The sequence below is a fragment of the Ursus americanus genome, chromosome 2 (assembly GCF_024610735.1).
Source record: "Ursus americanus isolate L20-20 chromosome 2, mUrsAme1.1.p, whole genome shotgun sequence".
NCBI lineage: Eukaryota > Metazoa > Chordata > Mammalia > Carnivora > Ursidae > Ursus > Ursus americanus.
Window position 1 is genome coordinate 71,734,388 of NC_142128.1, and position 20,449 is coordinate 71,754,836.

The 20,449-nt window shown below is 36.8% G+C and overlaps 1 protein-coding gene across 2 annotated transcripts in view; it reads right to left on the bottom strand.

The window, feature by feature from the left end:
- Positions 1-540: 540 nt before the first annotated feature.
- NEK7 (NIMA related kinase 7) overlaps positions 541-20,449 on the bottom strand; it is a 151,020-nt gene continuing 131,111 nt past the window's right edge. For both annotated transcript variants that reach the window (XM_087857490.1, XM_045787732.2), the window contains 2 exons: positions 19,172-19,285; positions 541-930 (listed from right to left, as the gene is read on the bottom strand). In XM_087857490.1, the coding sequence (XP_087713616.1) occupies positions 820-930; positions 19,172-19,285 (225 nt within the window). In that variant the 3' untranslated portion in view covers positions 541-819. The remainder of the gene's footprint in view (positions 931-19,171; positions 19,286-20,449) is intronic.

A 20,449-nucleotide genomic window follows, 5' to 3' on the forward strand; every position in this document is an offset into this window, starting at 1 on the left:
TTTTTTCAAATGTACAAACAATAATAAAAACACAAAAAAAGCCTCGGGCAATGTGCAACTTTCAAAATTACTGTCACACCAGCCAAACAAATCCTTAACCATTTTTTAAACGGATTCATTTATACCATTTTAATGAAAGAGACTATCAGAGATATTAAAACAAAACAAAATAAAGCAAAGAACTCTTCAGTGTCTGACTCACATTTTGTCCCCCAATTTTTTCACATTTAAGAGTTGCATTTTGAATGTATAAGCTAAGAATTTTAAGTGTCTCCTCAAATAGTTTATGTCTACATTTATCTTAAGAATTATATTTGAAAACTACAATGCTAAGAACTAAAACACATACTTCAAACTTTTAAAAATAAAATAATCACAAAAGTTCACAATTGTGTCAATCTCAAATGTCCATAAATGACGAAAAAGCAAACAAGTCACATGTTCAGATAGTTTTCCTCAGGTTACAAGTCTGTCTCGATGAGTGCCAAGCTGCACCTTCCATATTTGGCACTGAGAGTCTATCTGAACACAATTTATCAGAAAAAAAAAAAACTAAATAATTCTAAAAACCTTTAGCCATTAAAAACCATTAAGTTTCATTTACTCTCCTAACATGCTGACTATCCAAAGTCATTTGGGGTTTACAGGAAGGTGACTTAAACTGGTACAAAATGAAGCTTATATGAAAACTGGTTAAGGATTCAAAGCACATTAGCTCTGAAAGATTCATCTTAACACCCAGACAAAAACGGGGAGGTATGATTTGCACAAAAATACTTTAAATTATTTTGGTTACGTTCTTCATCGTCTTCCGCGTATTTAGCTGCTTGCGGTGCACGCATGCATCCTCTTGGCTACGTCGTAAACGTAGGTGATGTCTGGTCGCTTCTCTGGATCTGGGTTGATGCACATATTCACTAACTGTCGTAGCTACAGAGAAAGAAAATACGATATGCTTTAAAAAACCCTTTCAGTTAGTTATTAAAAATATTCTGACTAGATACAGATTGACAAGGAAAGTACATTTTCTGACTAAGTACTCATATGTGGAATTTGGGAATCAAAACAAATGAGCAAAGGAAAAAAAAAAAGAGAGACAAACGAAGGAACAAACTCTTAACTCTAGAGAATACTGACGGGGAGGTGGGCGGGGGGATGGGCAAAATTGGTGAGGGGGGATTAAAGAGCGCACTTACACTGAGCACTGAGTAAGGTACAGACCTGTTCAATCACTACAGTGTACACCTGAAACCAACAGAACACTGTATGCTAACTCTACTGGAATTGGAATGAAAAAACTTAGTAAAAAAGGATATATATGACTTGTCAATGATTTTACAATCAGTTGCAAAGTCTAAGAAGTATGTATAGTCATTGGTGAGTATTAATGTTAAGCAAAAAGTATTGTCTACAATTGGAGGCTTTAAAATTTTACTATTTTTCAAAGAAGTTTATCATAAGACAATAGTCATGAAGGACAACAGGCTTTTAGCTCTAAGGCTTCAAATTAACTGTAGATACATACACATTTATTCCATCTAGAATGTACTACATTAGCCTTGATAGTAAGTTTAAATTTAATAAAGTTAAAGATAGTAAAGTTAAATTTTCATAATTATATACTATATATCCATAGGCTCCAAATTCACTGTAGATACATACACATTTATTATTTGATCTAGAATGTACTACATTAGCCTTGATAGTAAGTTTAAATTTTCATAATTATATACTATATATCTATAGATCTATAGATCTAAATTTATATGAGGCATAGGATAGATTGCTATCATATGCACTTCTCATAAATCATTTTATATAAATGTAAAACGTTTTTATTAGTTTCATATTAAAGAAAAAGCACTCTTCTAAACTAAGAATAATAAATTATAAGCAAGGTAAATTACGAACAGTACCCCAATCCTCAAACTGCATGAAGGAGTATTAGCATTTTCACTTTCTAGAGAGAGCTGAAGTTTACTTACTTATTTACATTACAGAAAATGAGCGTACCTCAATAAATTAAAAAAAAAAAATTCTTCCATCTGGTCCTAGAGCCACTGAGTAGAAGTACATGGGATTTCATTCTCAATCCCAACTGCCATCAGTTTATGACACCATGTGTCTTCGTAACACTGTACCTGGTCTTCCACAGACGATAAGCCAAATCAAGAGGAAGAGCCAGATTCTTTGGCTTTGTAAGTATGTCTTGAGGAATAATTTAGATATTTTGAAAACTTGCATTAATTCTTTCTGTCCTGTTATTAGCATGTAGTAAATGTTAATGGTAATATTATACCCACTGCCAGGGTCTGAGGATTTCAATTTATATTCCTTGCAGTGCAGCAGACAATAGCATTAAAAATCCTTAAGGGGAAGAGCATTACACAAGGCATTTTATTATGGCGATCCAAGAGAAATTTAAATCAGAAAGAGGTTGGCATTTTACCCATTAAAATAAAAACAAATACATCCAATTATACACAATACAGAAAACAGCAGGAAAAGCATTTATAAGGATACTTGTATTTAAAAAGATAATGTGTTCTAACAGGTCACCTATTTGTCAGATATTTTGTTTAGAGATAAAAAGGACAAAGGAAGCAGAAAAGATGACAGAAAAAGATAACCATGGTACAAAAATTCATTCTATTTAACCAGAATACAAGTAGATGGAACAGCAATTTTTGACCGAATAAAACTACCACATCCTTCAAATCGGTCCAGAAGCCATATCTTTCCAGCCTAATAGGTCACAATTGGGTGAAACTTCCAATGTACTGTAGCAGATGGTCCTCAAGTTCTCCTGCCCAGAGGAGAAAGTGCCCAAGATTAAAAACAGATGATATAAGCTTAGTTGAAGAGGACAAAGATTCTCTGGCTCTCCAAAGTGGAAGATGAGAACCAGGTGCAATAAAGAGGGGGAGAAGTAAAGAATGCAGTAAATGGAGACGGAGTGGGGATGGTGGCTGAGCCCTGCTTTTTTAACCCCTCCTTCAGGACAGCCTTCCTAAGGACGGACAGGAGAATCAGGCTACAGTAGACAGAGCCAGGGCCATACCGAGTTTGCTTTTTCCTTTCTTATGTGGTTCGATCTCCCTCTGAAGTGTAGTTCATTGTGTCATAAAGATTAATCTTTTCCAAAGAAGTTTCTAACAGGTCACGTAGTATACAATTACATACGATATGAAATATGCATACCTCAGTATATTTATGAGTCAAATAATCCACTGATAATTTTTTCCTAAATTGTTATCTAATAAACAAATTAATAAAATATGAAAATAAGATCCTATAAAATTAAAATATGCTTGAGTAGCAGTTCTCACTCATCTAGAGTCGATCACTATGCTGGCATTTGAGGGCACTGAGGGTAAATGAGGATAAAGAACCAGCCCAGAAAGGAAGGCTTATTGTCCAGGATGGGAAGTGAGAGAATGACTCATGACAATCTGACACTTCTTTTCTTTCTGCCTCTCCCGTCTCCATTCATTCAATAAAATCTTACTGAGCATTTATTATGTGCCAGACACTTTATTAAGTAGTAAGGATAAAGCAATAAATGAAATATACATGGTACCTGCCTTTGTACCGCTTACAGTCTAGTGGGAGAAGACAGACTGACAAAGATAGAATTGTGAGACTGAGGAAATCATAGAATTAATTCTATTATAAACTACAAAGTGATAGGTATCTCAAGAGGTATTTGTGAGATACTTAGAGGCAAAAAGGCTGTAGATGACCGCCCAGAAGAGACAATCATTATTTTCCTCTTTTTCCTTCCATCTACCTAACTCCGAGTTGTTCCACCTCATTCACTGAGGACATCCAGCTTGACATTATTCTTCATCCCTGTTACGTCAATCACCTTTCTGGTCACTGTGACGCCCGTCTGGATCCTCTATCTGCAACAAACTTCTTGATTACCTGGCCCAAATCTTCACTTTCATTCCGTTTTAGTCTCTGCCTCCCAGGGGCACAGCCTAAGCCTTACAATGTCCTGTGTCACACAGGAAATGTGGGCACAAGCTTCTGTCCTTCCAGGGCTCTCACACTTGTCTCCCCGTATGGCTGTGCTTTGATCTGAGACCATTTCCAATACCTCTCCTCCTCATCAATCATCTGCTTCTGGGCTTACGTCCTTCATTTCCAGGCTAGACCTCAAAGCACAATCCTTTAATCACTTCTTTGTCTTTTCCCAATATCGACCCTGACAATTGTTTTCTTTGGTTCTCTACCAGGATGTGAAGGACTGCTGGAGAAAATCGTAGACTCCATAGAGTCTGGACTCACCAGACTCATGATTCCAACTGCAGCTGGCCCTTAAAAGCTGTTCCTTAATTCAAATGTTTTGCCTGATAAACTCCATTTCCCACAATGGCTAATGTCAACCTTCACTACTCTGTAGGCACTGCCCTCAATTCTTTCTCACCCAGGACCTTGCCTCCTACCTCACAGAGAAAAATCAAGACTGTTAGGTTTAAACTTTCCTCAGTATTTCAACCTAACCTATCAATATCTGATCCATACATTTCTGTTCTAGCATAAGAGTATTTTTCTTCTACTACTCTCAATTCTATCACTGGTATCCAAGAGATGATACATTATATACCATTATACATCAGTACCTGAGATATAGTTGGCTAGGAATGTTTAAAGAGTGAATATTCAGTCTGTTATTACTCTTCTATATTTTCAACCTCTCCTCATTTGCTGATTCCTTCATCATAGATCATAGTCTATAACTATAGTCGTTTCTCTTCCTAACCACTGCCTCATCTAATGTATTTGCTCTACAGCCAAATTTCTTTGGGATGGGGAAAAAAAAAGGGCCCACTACACTTACTCTATCAACTTCCTTAATCTACTTATATAAGCCAACTGTAATCACTTTTTCATCTCCTCCGCCCCCCAACAGTACTGCACTGAAATTGCTTTGGCAGAGGTTAGCAGTATTTCCCATTTGCTAAATCTAACCAACTCTTCTCTGTCTCTTACTCGATCTTTCTGCATCACTGATGCTTCTGATCACAGCCTTGCTGGGAGTTGCCCCCTCCCCTGGCCCCAAGACACCATACTGGCTTCTCCTCTCCCTTCTCTGACTTTTCTTTCCTTTGTAGGTTTAGCTTCTTCCTCTGGCAGTCCCTCTATTGTCAGTGTGTTCTGAGGTCCATTTCTTTCCTTATCTCTTTTATCTTCTCCCTCTACCTTCTTACGCTACACAACTTTACTTACCCCCATGGCTTTAATAACCACCAACACATCACACTGAGGAACACACACACATATGTATCTTTAGGACAGATCTCTTCATGGGCTCTATTCACATATTTTCTCCTGGCTTCTGAACATATCTATCTATGAATACCTCATATTAAACATGTTCGGAACTGAGATCTTATTATTTTCCCCCCAAAACCAGTTCTATCTTGGCAGTGCCTCCAATTTCTCAAGCCAGAAATCTGAAATTCATAAGAGACACTTCCTCACACTTCCTCGCCATGGCCTAACAATCATCAACCAAGTCTTATTGTTTCCTGACTGTATTTCTTCTTGCCTTAGGCTTCACTGCTTACACTCAAGGGATAATCTTCCAACTGACAGTTTTACCTCCAGTTTCTTCCAATCTCCCTAGCACTGCCTGTAAACACCAAGCTGACCACACTTCAGCATTAAGCATTTCAATGGCTCCCCACTGCCCTCTAGAAAGTCTAACCATTAGCATGGTATATTATGGGCTTCTAACATCTGGCTCTTGCTTACCTTTCCAGCCTCATATTTAGCCCCAAACCCCTACTCCCTCCAGCCCCACTCTACACTCTAACCATAACAAAGCGTTCAGTTCTGTGTTCGCGGAACTGTTTTATGCCCTGAATCTTTATGTATGTTGCTTCTCTGCTTATAAAACCTGCCTCAAAATCCCCTATTCTCTTGCCTGTTACCTACTCATTCTCTAAAGCCTTTCTTAACAACTCTATTGCCATGCACAACTTAAAATACATATATTATTATATATTAGTTTAATTAATAATTATGTCTATAAATAAGTAAATATTATATATAATACTTAATTCATGGCATGATGCCCACCCTGGGACTTGAACTCGCGGCCCTGAGATTAAGACCTGAGCTGAGATCATGAGATGGACGCTTAATCGACTGAGCCACCCAGGCACCCCCAGAACCTAATATTTTCTATTTGCCCTCCATCATACCCTTCACATATTTTTTTTTTGAGGTATAACTGACATTAACATTATATTAGTTTCAGGTGTTCACGTGCTTTAATTAAAGTCTCTATAACACTTTATTGTACTTCATTTAATATTTGTGTTCTCCCATTAAACTGAAAGACTGGGAGGATGGCTATTATATGAACAGTAAGTGTTCACTGACATGTTAAATCAAAGAATGAATGGGTAACTTCTGAGTGAGAGAAAATGGAATGGTTTTGTGGTGGTGGCAACTGACTGAAGGTCCGAAGCATGAACACAATTTTGACATATAAAAGGGTAAGGGAAGATTCTAAGCAGAGGTAACAGACTGAACAAAGATGCTGACCCAAAGGAAGTGTGAGGTGTGTGAAAGCAATGGCTAGTACTTCTGCAGGACTGGGGAGCAAGCAACAGGGATGAAATGGTAAACTGAGGCTAAACAACGCAAGAGCTTAAGGAGTTTAGAATCTACTGCTATAGGCAACAGGAAGTTAGTACTTAAGCCAGGAGGGAGAGGTCATTAAAAGTGCACTTCAGTCCGTCTTGTCTTGGAATAGTCAAAGAAAGAGCAATGCCAGCAGAGCGCTCAATAAAATTCCTTTAAGATTTCAGGCAAGAGATATTGTGCATCAGAAGTTTTTGCCAGGGTATGTGAAAGGACATTGTGTCCATTAACAGAAGTAGGTGACAAAGAAGAGTGACTTCGCAAGGGCAAAAGGGACACTAAGTTTTAAAGGTATTTGAGGTACTGACATATTACAATTTGGGTAGAACTGTGAATTCCTGAATTTGGGGTTTAATTCTGTATCTATATCTAGATAACTGAATTCTATATTAAACGGTATTTTGACTCTACCCATATCAAGATCATGAAGATAAAGGAGACAGCTTTAGTGAAAAGTTATTAATCTATACTGAACATAATTTTGCACTGTATGGTTCTCTTAAATATTCATGTGTTAATTTAGTCTTACTTAACGGTGGGTATCATTCTGGATTTTAAAAAATCCTGTATTTATATAGGATTTAATATTTTACAAAATCTTCCATATCCTTTTATTTTTAAAGTAGTGTAATCCCTCATAACAATCTCAATTTACAGAGGAAAAAAAACTCAGAACCAATTAAAAAATTAATGGTGAAACCTGAACTGGAACCCAAGTCATCTGATTTTTAATGCAGGCCTCTTCCACTTCCCATTGTTGAGAGCTTGCTTACTTTTATCGAACTTAGCCTTTTGGTTTGAACTCATGACGCCTAATATAGCTCTGCATGCATAATGATTTCTCAGTAACACTAACTGGTTGAATTTCAAATCATTACCACTGTAGAGGGATATAACTTAGTCTGAGGTATTATCTGAGTTCCAATCAAGAGAGATGTGTTACTAGTATCGACAGAAAATACTAGTTATGTGGTGGCCATCACAGAGTAGAGAAGGTAGCATCTCAGGTACTTTATTCAAATACTCAGAGGTTGTTCTGACTTCCATCCAATGAACACAGTGGTGAGATGCCCCAGCTTTAATCCACGGTGTCAACGCTGACTTGCTGTTTGTTTTCCCTTAAGCAGATCAGCAGAATAGAATCCATCTCTTAAGTCCTTGTCCAAGCATGTTTAACAGTGTACTGAATATTGAAAAAATCTGAATGTTCAAAGAGTACTGAAAGTTGTGCTACATAGCTCCTATCAAACTCCTGCTAAGGAATGAAAATTTAGGGAAGATCCTGCATAAGATAAGATTCATCTTTATAACTTTGGATAATCTTAGCTCTACCCCTTAATCAAAACAGGCCACCGGAAGCTACATCATGGGAGCACAATGGCTCATCCTGCTGCCAAATCGCCTTTCCAAAACCACGCTTTAATGCTTGCTTTTAGCTTTTTTTTTTTTTTTTAAAGATTTTATTTATTTATTCGACAGAGACAGAGACAGCCAGCGAGAGAGGGAACACAAGCAGGGGGAGTAGGAGAGGAAGAAGCAGGCTCATAGCGGAGGAGCCTGATGTGGGGCTCAATCCCATAACGCCGGGATCACGCCCTGAGCCGAAGGCAGACACTTAACCGCTGTGCCACCCAGGCGCCCCTTGCTTTTAGCTTTTATCAAACATCACGTAGGTGTTTTCTGTACAGTTGCTACTAAAGACACTGCCTGGTACATTACTCACAGATCCTTACAGAAGATATTTCAATTATAATTTAGTGGGAGACAACTTTGTCTTCTCTGGGGAACTGGTATAGTTCCTCCTTAAAAACAGAAACAATTTGCCCACTGTTTCCCTTTGAGCCCTGACAGAAAGGAAGCAATAACTAGATGAACAGCTCAACCATGGGAACTCTGCTGGCCAGTAAGATGTGCTTACTTTCTCATTTATCCTTGGTTTTGAATTTGTATTTCCATTTCTATTTTAATAACTTGTTAAGTCATGTCTTTTTTATTTTACTTTTTAAATTTTTTTAAAAAGATCTTATTTGAGAGAAAGAGAGAGCACATAAGTGGGTGCAGGGGCAGAGGGAGACGGAGAAGCAGACTACCTGCTGAGTAGGGAGCCAGATGCAGGACTCAATCCCAGGACCCTGGGATCATGACCTGAGCCAAAGGCAGACGCTTAACTGACTGAGCCACCCAGGTGCCCCAAGTCATGTCTTTTATTGTAAGTTATCTCAAATCCTTTTTGAAAAAAAAGGCAGATTGTAACACAAAATGGGAGATTTACATAGACCTGCATTCTTAACTGGATGCAGTTTTCCTTGATATATATGAGATAACTACTGGTTGTTCTAAAGATAATCTAAATAGACTCGTTAATGTAGTGGAGGAAAAATCAGCTACAACAGTCTTTGGCGATGTAAAGGGAAGAAAATCACAACATAAAACTTACTTTCATGTTACAAACAGCCATGGACTAAGTCTTATGCCTTTAACTTAATAATTTGGTTTAAAAATAAAAATTTATATGGATCTATGAATGGTCTCTTGTCATACCAGATAACAATTCAAGTTATATAAATAAGGTCACATCTCACCCTGCCTTCTTCGAATGTATACAAAATACAGTTTCACTTTTACATGGCACTTATTTGTGCTCCTGCTGTATGACTAGGAGGATAACATTGTCACTACATATCAGAAAGCAGGAACATTAAGAGACAGTAGAAAGAGTTGAAAAGTCATTAAATAGAGGAAGAGGAAAAACTCTTACTTTTGCCAGATAGTTTCAAAATTTTTTTTTTAATTTATTATTTGACAGAGAGAGAAAGACAGCCAGCGAGAGAGGGAACACAAGCAGGGGGAGTGGGAGAGGAAGAAGCAGGCTCCCAGTGAAGCAGGGAGCCTGATGTGGGGGCTCGATCCCAGGACCCTGGGATCACGCCCTGAGCCGAAGGCAGACGCTTAACGACTGCGCCACCCAGGCGCCCCTCAAAATTTTAAGTTGTTAAATAACTACCCATAACAGGTTCCTTTGATTATTCCTAGTTTCACTTTTTGCAGCCAGAAGACACGTCTGGGGCCACGTTCCTTAGGGGGAGATGCTCTATACAACCAGTAGTTAGTTTCCTCAGGCTCCCAGTGAAAAACATGTTCCACACGGTCCAATCTTCATGCTCTATACGGTAACTCTGGGGCTTTAACTATATGTTATTTCCAGAGCCACAGCAGAGAGAAAACCATTTCCTAAAAGCTGGTATTTACTGAGTCCTTATCATGAATCAGGCACGATTCTACACACTTCTACATGGCTTAACAATTCAGACTTCGTAGCAACTCTTTGGGGTAGGCACTGCTATGACATTTTACAGAGGAAAACATTCCCAAGGTCGCAAAGGCAGGAAAGAGGACAGCCTGGATTTGAACTGAAGTAGTCTAGCCTCAGAGTCTGGGCTTTTAAAGTTACTGTCTTATAACACTGCCCAAGAAAAATCCTAAAAATCCTGGTCTGCAGGTTCCCTCACAGCCGCCTCTGCACAAGGGTGGGAGACCTTCCAGATAGACAAAGACAGTTTTAGATTATTTCATTCTCTAAAGAATACTAGCTCTAACACTGGCTCATCTAGTTTCTAAATTAATCGATCAGTCTTCATCTTTCCTAGGCCAACTCTGATAAAAAGAGCAAACCCAACAATTTTCTCTAGGGCTCTATAAAACTCACAATGAGACACAGGCCTACTTTATCCATCAGAGATACATTTAAATGATGACACAAAAATATTAAGATTAGTATTACATGGTTTGAGTGATAATTTTAATGTTATTTCTAACCTGACTCATTCATTAAAGTGACAGTAACTCCCTCCAAACAAAATGTAGTTGAATTTTAACATGGAATGATTTTTTTATGCCAGATTATAAACTTACATAAGTGACTTGATGAATTATAAAAAATGTCTCTAATTTTTCTATCAGAAAGTCAGATATTAAATAATCAGAATGTGATAATTATCTTAGAGATTTCCCTCAATGTTAGTCTTCATATTTTTTAAAAAGTTCCTATAAGCCTCTGGAAGAAAAGAAGTTAAAAACCTTTAACATTTATCTAATAGTCCACAAAAATTCTAAGTACTATGTTATTAACCATGTTTGAGGAAAACATGCTTATACAATAACTTTTAAGAATTTTCTATATATTCCTGTATGTCAGGCTTCAATTTCTAATGACATTTTTAGGCAACTTGCTCAAAAAAAATTTTTGTGTTCGAATTGAGGGAATTAGTTTTCCATTTATTCCTTCGAATTATAGAAATAATGCCAAAATCAGTAGATATTACAACTTTGATAAAAAAGAAATAGAAGTAAAGAAACATTTCATGGTTTATGTTATGTCAAAAAATTTAATTAGTTTGCATTACTTAACACGTTTGTAAAAACATGTACTTTGTTTTTTTTAATTGTTTTATATAACAAGATAAAAATAAGGCAAAATAGAGGTCTGAATATGCAAAAGCCTTTACAAAACCAAAGAAGAAAAAAACTGCTTAATTCAGATGCTTAAGGGAAATTTAAAAAGCAATACAGAAACATTTAAATGAGAAAAAGCATATAGGAAAAATAAAATGAATTCTCTATAACATTTCTAAAGGATTATGAAATCATAAAGTCATATGGAAATTAATGACTATATTTGTTTTCAATAAAGTGGAGAAAATATTAATATACTAATATATATTGATCTATATTATTTGAAAGAAATATCAAAGCATATGGGTAAGTACCAGAAATATTAAAAAGAAGAGAGTGTTAACAGTCATTGTTGTCAGGGCGATAACCCAATTACGTATCAAGTTCAGTCACGTACAGGTAATAACAATAGGGCTCTTTGTGCATTATAGCTTTAGGTCACTAACACAATTCTCAACAGAATAATAAAGACTGGTGCTATTGGTACTGTTTCTTTTTCACCCCCCATCTTAATCCCTCTGAGACCAATTATGTTATATCAGCCTCCCAGATATACCCAATTTCCATCTACCCAAGGACACATTTTAGCACCCCAAAGTGGGTCTAATACATTAAAGTACACTATATTTCGGAGCTTTAGATATTTATACAAAATGATTAGGCGTATCCAACTTGTACACCAAAGCGTCACTAGTGATTGACTTGGGGGTGAGGGAAAAGGAAAAAGAAAGCAATCTTACACAGAGATAAGGTAATGTAATGTCTATATTTCACAACTGAAGATCATTCAGTGTGTCTTTTGAAAACTGTGAAAGTCTTACAGAAAGTTACATGGTTTTATAGGATCCCACAGGATATGTGAAATATAGGGCACCGTTTTGGATTCCTGTCTTCAAGGAGCAAGTCCCCAGTGTCACTTCAGAAGCATAAGTGAACAAAGGGCCTACTTAAATATATTTTTTAAACAAAAATGGAGCATTTGAAGCTTAAAGATATAATCTTACATGGCAACGCTAAGTAAGGTGGTCAATTGATATTATAAGTGATGAGAATATCTAACTTACTAAACCCATTTTTAAGAAGGAAAATCAAATATTATTCACAGTGTTTGAGATAATATCCAATGTTAAATTAATCTTAATAAATAATGGCACAGTTACATATTTAGTACTATAAGTAGTCCCATCTCACTTAGCATTGGATTACATGATTATAAGAAGTACAGAAATATTTGTGAAAACAGATTTAGCTCCAAACATTAATTGTGCCATTTAATTTAACAACTCTCATTTAAATATTCTTGGGATAGTATATTAGGAAGACTCTTCCAGCATCAATTTAAATAACACTGGTTAGTTTCAACTAACAACTCCAGGGAATTTATTTAGTCCTATTAAAATCTGCAAATCTAGCAACTATAAAATAGAACTATTCAGACTGCTCAAATGAATTAAAAAAGCTTACTAAACTTAGTTTAACTTCAAAATATGCAAAAATAATCTGCATTTAACCCGACACTTTCGGGTTTTCCCTTATATACACAAAGTAGTTCTTTTATGACTAAATCAGAGGTCATGTTTTTGTTAATGACTCAAATTTCATAATAAGCTTCTTTAAACATATTCTCAATTTTCTTTTTTAAAGATTTTATTTTTGTTTGAGAGAGAGAGAGAGCATGAGGCAGGGGGAGGGGCAGTGGCAGAGGAAGCAGACTCTCCTCTGAGCAGGGAGCCTGATGTGGGGCTCGATCCCAAGACTCAGAGATCATGACCTGATCCTAAGGCAGATGCTTAACTGACTGAGCCACCCAGGTGTCCCAAACATACTCTGAATTTCAATATAAACAAAAATTACTTATAAATGTTGGGTAGCTGCCCGGGTGAATCAGTCCATTAAGCGTCTGACTCTTGATTTCAGGTCGGGTCATGATCTCAGGATCCTGGGATACAGCCCCACGTCTGCTTGTCCCTCTCCCTCTGCTCTTCCCTTGCTCATGCTCTCTCTCTCAAATAAATAAAGTCTTTAAAAAAAAAAAAAGGTAAAAAATTCAGTTGTAATTTCTAAATTATTCATTTAGCAGTCCTCTTTCTTTAAGGGTAGCCTTTTGGAAAATAAATTGTATCTTAGTAAAATTGTGACAAACTATCACATTTTTTAATTAGCAGATTATGGATCAATATATCTGATTTACTGGAAACACTTGCAGTGTCTACATACTCTAATATGTAAGAATAATGCTACCCTTCTGCAAATAGCTTCCTCATTCTTTCCTTTCATTATTACGTGACACTCCCCCCGAGCACCCCCCAGTTAGCACAAGGCAGAGGGAAGGAGATTCCCGGTAAACATGGTGGGTGAGAACAGAGAAAAGAAAGATGAAGGACTGCTAAATCTAACAGTGGAAAGGAATCATGAAATGCTCATTCACACAACACCTGACAGTTCACCTCAGGCTGTGTGATCCTGTAGCGTAAGCAGTGGGATGCCATGAAGTGGAGGCGCGCTGGAGTCTAGGAGTGGCTCTGGCACTACCTGGCTCTCTATCTGCTCATGTGTGAAATGGGAAGAATGCCACCGCCCTTATTTCTTTAACGGGAAAGTTCTTAATGTGGCTTTAAAAAAAAATTGTGATTTTTACAGCTGAAAAAAAATCAGTATTCCAATTTTATTTAAAACCATGTAAATATATTTATACTCTACAAGAACCTGAAAATATCTGAAGTCTGTTTAGTTCAACTAAAAATTTATTATTATTATTTTGTTATTCATAGATCATCAAGCATAGAAAAAGCATGGTGCTCTTTAATCCTTGTATTTAAATTACTCTGGAAAAATCAATACTTTTCTTGTCTTAAGAATAACGAAAATGGTGCTAGAAATTCTTAATTAATGCATTTAAGTAAAGCACCACTTAAGTATTTCTGGGAAGACAGAAAGACAGAACAAAACCCTCCCCACTCTTGCCTTCCATTTCTCTTAAAAGGGGGGGGGCAGTTAAAGTAAAAAAAAGTTCACTATTTATGAGGTAAAACTTTATGACAGTTCATTCATTCTCCATTAGTTCTTTGACTGGATGTGACCTTTTAGGTTGATATTTAAGAAGATAATTGTGCACTTGAGAAGTAGTCCCATTCATTGATTTTTAATAAAAACAGATACCTTTCGATCTGTGAGCTGGAGATATAAAGTGACAAAACGAACACATTTAATGCTCAACAAGAGAAGCATTAAATAATCTGAAAATTGATTACTGGCTCAATAATTTTATTTCCCAAATTACCTTTTGGTTTCTCCAGGAATAAAATGAAGATGACCTACTGAATTAGCAAGTTCTCAAAAATATAATTAGAAGACAACCATGGATATCGTGTCCTACAAAAGTTTTTCTTATTTACAATGAACTTACAATGACCCCTAAACAGATCAGGGTCTGCTATGGCAATCAGTTCAGATCAACGAGCACTCTGCTATAATAGAGCTGACTTCATTAAAGAGCTTTTAACCCTCTCACCAATGCACTATAGGTACTGAATTTCTTTTTCACACAAAGCATTGTTTTTTCAAATCCTCAGTTTAATTTCTTTTTTCTCAAACCAAGATCACCCTATTCTCCCCTACTTATTTCCATTTTTCACTTCCGTCTACAAACTCTTGACTCAACTTCAGAGCTTCCATTCAAATTTCTCTGTTCAAACCTAAAATGAAGACAGATCTGCCAAAAGCAACCACCAAGGTACATTTCTATTCAATCTTTCTCATGTCTTCTCTATTTCAATTAGGAATTTTTTACAATAAATAAAAACTATTGAAAGAGACCGACTCTATACTCTGCATGATGTTAATGCTCAGATTTTCAAAAAATATGTTGGCTAAAAAGAACTTCGTATAGAGTTGCATTCTGTACTTTCTAAATAATTGTCAGTATAACTATTCACTGTTTTTTTTTTCAACTTACGAGTCATCAGATAATTTAGTGAACAACAGTGAAAATGCATGCATTTTAAAAAAAGATTTTATTTATTTATTTGATGGAGAGAGAGAGAGAGAAAGCACAAGCAGGGGAAGCAGCAGGCAGAGGGAGAGGGAGAAGCAGGCTCCTCACTGTGCAGGGAGCCCGATGTGGGGCTTGATCCCAGGACCCTGGGATCATGACCTGAGCTGAAGGCAGAGTCTTAACCCACTGAGCCACCCAGGCACCTTGAAAATGCATACTTTTGATGACCACTCCTGTGACTCTCAAAGAAATTAAATACTGAAATTGAAGGAAAAGATCTGTTTGTCTTATTTTCCAGGAAATGGACACTGGGCATTCCAGAAATGACGCTGCTTGCTGGTAAGAATGGAAAGTCATATAGTGGGTAATATCATTAAAATAAAATCATCATAGCTTCTGGCCTGTCTTTTGAGTAATTTTCTACCTTTACTGAATGGAGAGTTTTTTGGAGAAGTTTCCCGCATTCATTCAGTAGTCAAATAATTGGTGCATTTTTTTTTCATTTACTACGGCAATCTCACTCTTTCACTTCATTTCCTTAATCAATCACTGAACATTTTTAATATGCCAGGCCCTACAGATACACAAATAAAAAGCAGTTACTGTTCCTCAGGGGCAGGAACTAGACAGGGGTGAGAGGTTGGGTGTGTGTGTATGTGTGTGTGTGTGCAAAGAAACAACTGACATGCAGTATACTGCCAAGGCGGGGTGGGGGAATGTGGGGAGAGAAGAAAAGGGAGCAGGATAACTTCAGGCAGAAGATGATGCCCAAGCTTTTTTTCAAAGAGAGAAGTTTGCCTGGTAAAGAACAGGGGAAGGGATGTTTCAGAAAGAGGAAACAGCATCCATAAAATCATGGAAATTCATGGAACTTTTAGCAGAACCTACACTGATAGAGTGAAGGAAAGAAGAGGGTCTCCCATAATCCATAAGTCTGGAGAGAGAAACTTGGATCAGATTACAAAGGGACTTTTGAGTCATAATTCTTTGTACACAGTAAATGTTCAATAAATGTTGGCTTCACAGATGTTAATTGCACCATCACTAATAATACCAAGTTTAACTAAACTTAAGAGATATTTAAGGAAAAATACCTATCTTTTCAATTCAAGATTTTTAGGGTTAAGTACAGTAGTTCCCCACTGATACATGGATGAGATCATTACTGGAAAAAGAAAGAATACTGAACACCAAAAGATACTGTCATAAACAAAAACATTTTAGTAAGCTACAAAATATACATATCCTAATATCATTCATGTACAGCTGACATATTTCAACCTAGAATCCCAATCCTTTGCGCATAATAATAACAACAGCATAATTCAAAAGGAAAGATTTGACATATAGGCTTATTTTTCCAAAGGACACTATTTCTCATTTTTGGTTTGTAACGCTTAAGTGTATCTGTATTTTTTCAGAATATAAGAAATAAAAAAACTCCCAAGCTTTTAAACTCTTCTTCTAATTGGAATGACTATACCTAGAAATAAATCTTATAGAGTTCCTTAACCCTATTGATCAAAGCTGGTTGGGGGCATAGCTACTATTTTCATGAAATGTTCCCTTCTAAATCTCTTCAGGCAGTAGCCTTAAAAATTTAGCAGTAAGCTAACTCAATTTGAGAAGTTTTCAAATAGATATTTAGTGGGACATTAATTTGCTTAATTTTTTCATTCTTCAAACAGTTACAGAGACTGCTACCATTTTAGCTGTAAAATCAACACTTAGTGAAAGTTCGCTGTTTAAAAACTTTATACTTCACTTTTTGTTGTTTCCTATCTTCCGCCATGCTAAAAAATTAAATGGCAATTTGAACTTTGAAAAGATCGAAAAAGCCTACTATATAAGGAAATATTTAAGATTCCCCTCAAGTATGGCAGCATTGAATCTGTTCAGGTTTTTTGCTCCCACAAATTCTGAATAATTATTTTACAAACAGAGTTCCTGCGTAAGGAGAGAAAATATTTATTAGCACATCTGCATTTCAAAGCTCTTGTTCTGAGAACTTTTCTACACAACCGAACAGATTAAAGTCACATTATTAGCCTGTATTTTTCATACCTCCATTTCTGTCGTACGATTTAGTTTCCGTGTTTACCTAGTGGTATAGCCTTCTATTTCCCCACAGCACAAGGCCGGATTTTTACCAATATGAGGAGCTGCATGTCCTGTCTTTTCTGGAAAGTCCGCCATAGAACGTGTTTTGCTTTATATCTCTTTTCGAAACTGGTAACTCTACAGAGTGAAGTAAAAAGTGGAATCTTATTTTCCTCTCCCAACTCTAAGACCTTCTATCTGGGCCAGACTTTGATATTTGCCCCTTGGCTGAGAATCCGCATATCCAACTTCACACTTAGCTGCAGTGAAGTAGCCCTGCAGGCAGGCCGACTTCAACGAACCACTAGTGGTATCATCATTAAAATCCTGCTGAAGGTCACCATGGTAACCGCCTGCTGCGGCTTCACTGCTGCACTCGGCATCTCCTAATCAGCTACCATGTGAAATGCAAATTCAGACAGTCTGAAAATTAGTCAAGAAGAATAGGGGATGAGGATGCAGATATGTGAAATATTCATGCGCTTCATGGAAAAAAGAAGACAGCATGAATGACACAACAAAGAGCGGCCCCTGACATTCTTGCCATCATTTTGCATTATTGTTCACACCCTACTGTATTTCCAGGCCTGGAGTTCTGAAGTTGGTTTTGTGAAATGCCATATTTATATTCTATACCCAAAATAGTAATTAAAAATGGCTAACATAATAGCATTAACATCAAATGAAGATAAGGCTTCTAAATTATCATTGCCTCATAAGAGTTTAGTTTAATTACCTGAATACAAAGGCTATGAAACAAACAACAACAACAAAAACAGGCATCATTGATTATTAGTATCAAAACCACAGAAAAAAAGGTACTTATAACATTCTAGGGCCTCAAGTGCTTTCTGTATGGTAAAAATTCTTTAGAGATATTTATTATTCAAGTTACACTGACTCAATTTTCCTTATATAAAACTCAAACCGATTGCTATTTATTTCAACAGAGAAAGAGTGACAAGACTAGCTAATAAGTGAATGTTATAATTGTTTTATATTTTTCCTTTGCTCCTTGCCATCTCCCTTGGGCGAAAAATCTGTTGCTCATGAGAGGGTGAGATGTCCTAACTCAAGACAGTGTTTTCTCTGGGTAGATTCCCCAGTAAGCTTTCCAAAAAGAGTTATGTGAACACATTTAGTTAACCCAAGATACTGCTCTTCTGCCTACCTCCTCCTTAAATACTGGCAAAATCACAATGTACTGGGCTTAAACGGGAGATGTTTTGTTCAATAAGAAACCGTATGTTGGGTAGAGCCAAAACACCTCATTTCAATGGGTTACCAAGCAAGCAAGGATTCAGACCCAGGTTTTTATATAGTAGAGTCTTCTAAAATGTTCAATCCCATCCAATATACATTTTAACATGTCTGCTAATGGTAACCTCAAAACATTTCCCATAGGAATCTGATTGCAATAGTGAGGCACTGACAGGACAGGCATGGTCAAGGGAGGGAGGGTAAAGCTGAAAGAACAAGGTAGAGAGACACAGAGCTAAGAGATGGATGTTTCACATTTTGGAAAACACGGATGAGAGGGAAGTTCTGCCAAAGCAGAAAGTTACAGTGGTTGTTCAGAGGCTGTGAGAATGAGGGGTGGCCTTATCAAAAAGGGCACCAGACATGCTGGTCAACTCGAGCTGGGGTCTGAGCATGAATTCTGCCCTTCGCCGTGTTCAGAAGGCTGCAAAGTCAGCTCTCCTTCTCCTCACACCTAGGAAGTGACCAATTTCACAAGTGACCAATTCCACACCACATGCTGTGCTCTGCTCCACTCCACATTAGGAACTGCAGTGTCAACTCTTTAAACAGTAAGTCTCCAAGAGAAGGAAAACAGAATGTAAAGTGCTAATTCTGCCACCATACTCGTCATTTGTGTTTCTGGACAGAAAAAAAAATCTTAATAAAATGCAAACGTTAGCAAAATGAACAACAGACAAACACATGGGCTGAAAAATGACTTACTTCCTCTGAATAGTGATCTGAAGGAAGAGGAGGGTAGTCACACTGTTCTATCTTCTTACACAGCGAGTACAAATTCATTTTGTCACCATAGAAAGGACTCTGTAATGCAGCCATCTGTAAAATGCTCCCAATGAAACTGATATAGTTACATGGTAACTTTTAAAGGTGATTTCATCAAGTATATTACACTCGGGTAGAAAATAATTACAAATACTTTTAAAAAAGTTATCTGGGCATTTTGATTTTTATGAATATTCCTTTCTGAGAATTATTCGGTAAGTTCTAAAAATCTTCAATTTTTGGTATTTTTTCAATATTTAAAATTCCCTAAAAGGGAGAAACGGTTAGCACATATTTATATTTATACACACACACACACGTATATATACATACACATATATGACATAAAGTAATAAGAAAAAGACCACAGAGTGACTTAAAACTCTTCATGAATATAATGCCATAAAAATAAGTAATATATCTCATGACCAAACGGACATCAATGGTATATATCAACCACGCAATGGTCGAAATATCACTAAAATGAAACAGAAATTGAAAATGAATAATAATCTAAGCTATGGTTTAGGGAGTAGAATGTATAGCATTTTACACAACATGATAGTTCCTGTAGGGAAGGGTTATTTTGAGGGGAAGAAAAAAGTGTTTTCAATCTGCATGCTGTAAGTGACCCTGAAGTGGTTTACGATGAACTAGAACTTCTTTTCTTTTGATAACGTTTCAAAAACACTAACATGTTCAAAAGCTCTGAGTCATAGCCGCTACTTCAAGGCATCCGAATGAGATTTCTATGCAGAAAAAAAAAAAAGACTCAAAGAATGATCAACTTTAAAAAAGACATTATTGAATTTAAATTTATTTTAAGACAAGGTTCTAACTTGACATTTAAAGTGCAAGCAAGTAGTGTGGTAAGTAGGGTTACAAACTAAAAAATTCAATTTAAAATGTTCGCATCCTGTTCAAAACCTTCTAAATCTTTGAACCGCAGCAGCGAGAATACAACACGGAGTGCGAGGCTGCCCCAAAGTCAGTCACCCTTTTCTACATGTGCTAATAAGTTTGATTTTGGAAGGACAATGTGTACATTCCCCAGACAGGCAGAGTGTGTGTGAAACACGCTAGTCCATGCTGTGCTACTCAGTGAGCTTCAGTGGGGACAGGACAAGCTGAAAATGGCTCTCATCTGTCTTCTGGTGCTCCAGACAGAGCTTTAACTCCTTCAGAGCCTTAAACGAGGAGGGGATGGCACTGGAAATC